The sequence below is a fragment of the Sinocyclocheilus rhinocerous genome, unplaced genomic scaffold, assembly GCF_001515625.1.
Source record: "Sinocyclocheilus rhinocerous isolate Xijiao unplaced genomic scaffold, SAMN03320098_v1.1 scaffold5999, whole genome shotgun sequence".
In the NCBI taxonomy this organism is placed as follows: domain Eukaryota; kingdom Metazoa; phylum Chordata; class Actinopteri; order Cypriniformes; family Cyprinidae; genus Sinocyclocheilus; species Sinocyclocheilus rhinocerous.
Genome location: NW_015666603.1, coordinates 552 through 2496, shown reverse-complemented (window position 1 = coordinate 2496; position 1945 = coordinate 552). Strand labels below are relative to the sequence as shown.

The 1945-nt window shown below is 36.3% G+C and overlaps 1 protein-coding gene across 1 annotated transcript; it reads right to left on the bottom strand.

Annotated features, from left to right (window-relative positions):
• Positions 1–465: 465 nt before the first annotated feature.
• LOC107733016 (uncharacterized) lies at positions 466–1632 on the bottom strand (the record flags this gene model as incomplete). Its single annotated transcript, XM_016544524.1, has 3 exons — positions 861–1632; positions 652–697; positions 466–561 (listed from the first exon to the last, which is right to left on the bottom strand). Coding segments are annotated over exons 1-3 (693 nt in total), but the record flags the coding sequence as incomplete, so codon positions are not given.
• Between the last annotated feature and the right edge of the window lie 313 nt (positions 1633–1945).

Sequence of the window (1945 nt, the reverse complement as noted above, 5' to 3'; positions counted from 1 at the left end):
GTATCTCTGTGTGAATGAATGGCATGGTTTCGTCTGATTCACAAATTGATTTCAACATCTGTTAAAACTACATTCCGTGATACAAAAACAGCATTATTTCTAAAATTATAGTGGATTTGGGTGTCTGCCATGACACTGAGAAATACTGTGCGCGGAGTGATACAAATGGTGAAACGGTTGTTGGAGTTCTGTTATCACTCTAATGTCACACTCTTATCAGCCAATCAGATTTGAGAACCAGAAAGAACTGTTGTATAAATTATTATATTATATTTATTCTTAAAGTATTTCCTTTCCCCATTAACGGTAAATGCGAGAAACATCATATTGATATTGTGATAATATGTTTAGCCATATCACCCAGCCCTAAATAATAATAATAAAACTCTGAAGTTCATGCAACATTTATGTACAGAAATGGTTCTTTTTGTGGTGAAGTGTTAAGTGGTTGTTATTTTCAAAAACCTGCCTTGAGGGTACACCATATTGTTCAGTTGCCTCTTTGAAGACACTAAGGGCTGTCGATCCTCGGTTATTCGTTGCAGCATTCAAGCACATTATCTGCAACATATAAATTTAGTGATACAACCACCCATCATATAAAAATTAGGGTAACTTCAGTGATGGAAGAAAACACCATACTTCTCTTACCTTCCTAGAGTATCCATCCACTGCTCCAAAAATTACTATGTTGTACCTATTAAGCAAAGATTTCAGCACAAAATGAGAATGTTGCATTTGGATTTCTACTAATACAGTGCAAAAAGACATGGGTTTATATGTTTCATAATCAAAAAAATAGATTATTTGATCTAATGTTAATAAATAATAAATACTCTTAGTGACAAAACCTTATTAACTTGTGGTTAGTATCCACATGCCAGAGAGACAGGGGCCCTCTCACAGAATATGTGCGGCGTACCACACATCCCAATCCGTACATTCTGGATAGGACTCCTATCGAATCCACTTCGTGCATTGAAGCAGCTACTCTTCTCCACTGAATGTGAATCCCCATGGATTGAAGCCTACCTTTGACCATTCGGTATCCAGCAGAGGGCATTTCATTTTTAATCTGGACAACTAATCTATTGAGGTCTTGATCACTGATGTTACTGTACGTTTTCGGGGAAAACCCAAACTCTCTAATACGTCTACGGACAGTGCGACATGAAACGCCCAGAAGTTTTGCAATGTAGCGTACAGAGAGGTTTAGTTCACAAAGCTCAGCCAAAGTCTCCATTTCAATGTTGTATTTTGGACGCCCTGTCCTGCCAGCCACGGTAGTTACTTCTGTCTGTGGGGCGGTAAGTTCTATTTGCTGTCTGACGAGTGAAAAGAGCTCCTGCAGGGCCTGGATGATTGGTGATGGCACATCAACATGTCTTGACAGGGTCTGACATAGGTACATTTCTTGACGACATGTAAATTCCAGGAAATCAAGATCAACTGGTGTTCTTATGAGGGCTAATTCTAATTTGGACAACAGTCTTGAAAAGATTTGAAATCTCAGAATGTCCTATAAACACAAAGACAAATAAGTATCAGCAAACAAGCCTTTAAAATAATGCTGTTATTCTATATTCCACTAATAAAATGAATGACATCTTCATTTAACCAAAATAAAAGTACACTATCCAGGAAATATATATAACAAACAAAATATATAAAAACAATATATATATAAAAACAAGAAAAAAACATGATACAATTATTGAAAATAGGGATCCTGCATATGATCATGAGATGTGACTCTTAATAACGCTAAAATCTTCATTAAACCTTCATCCTTTATTTTCCTTTAGCTACCTTTTTTCCTAGCAAGCCTGCTGTGTTTTAAATTATGGGAGGCACATCTGGTTTTGAAAAGTTCCACTCAAAAAGACTGAAACAAATCATTTCAAACCAAAAGGCTGCACTACAAATAATCATTATCCGTTTGACT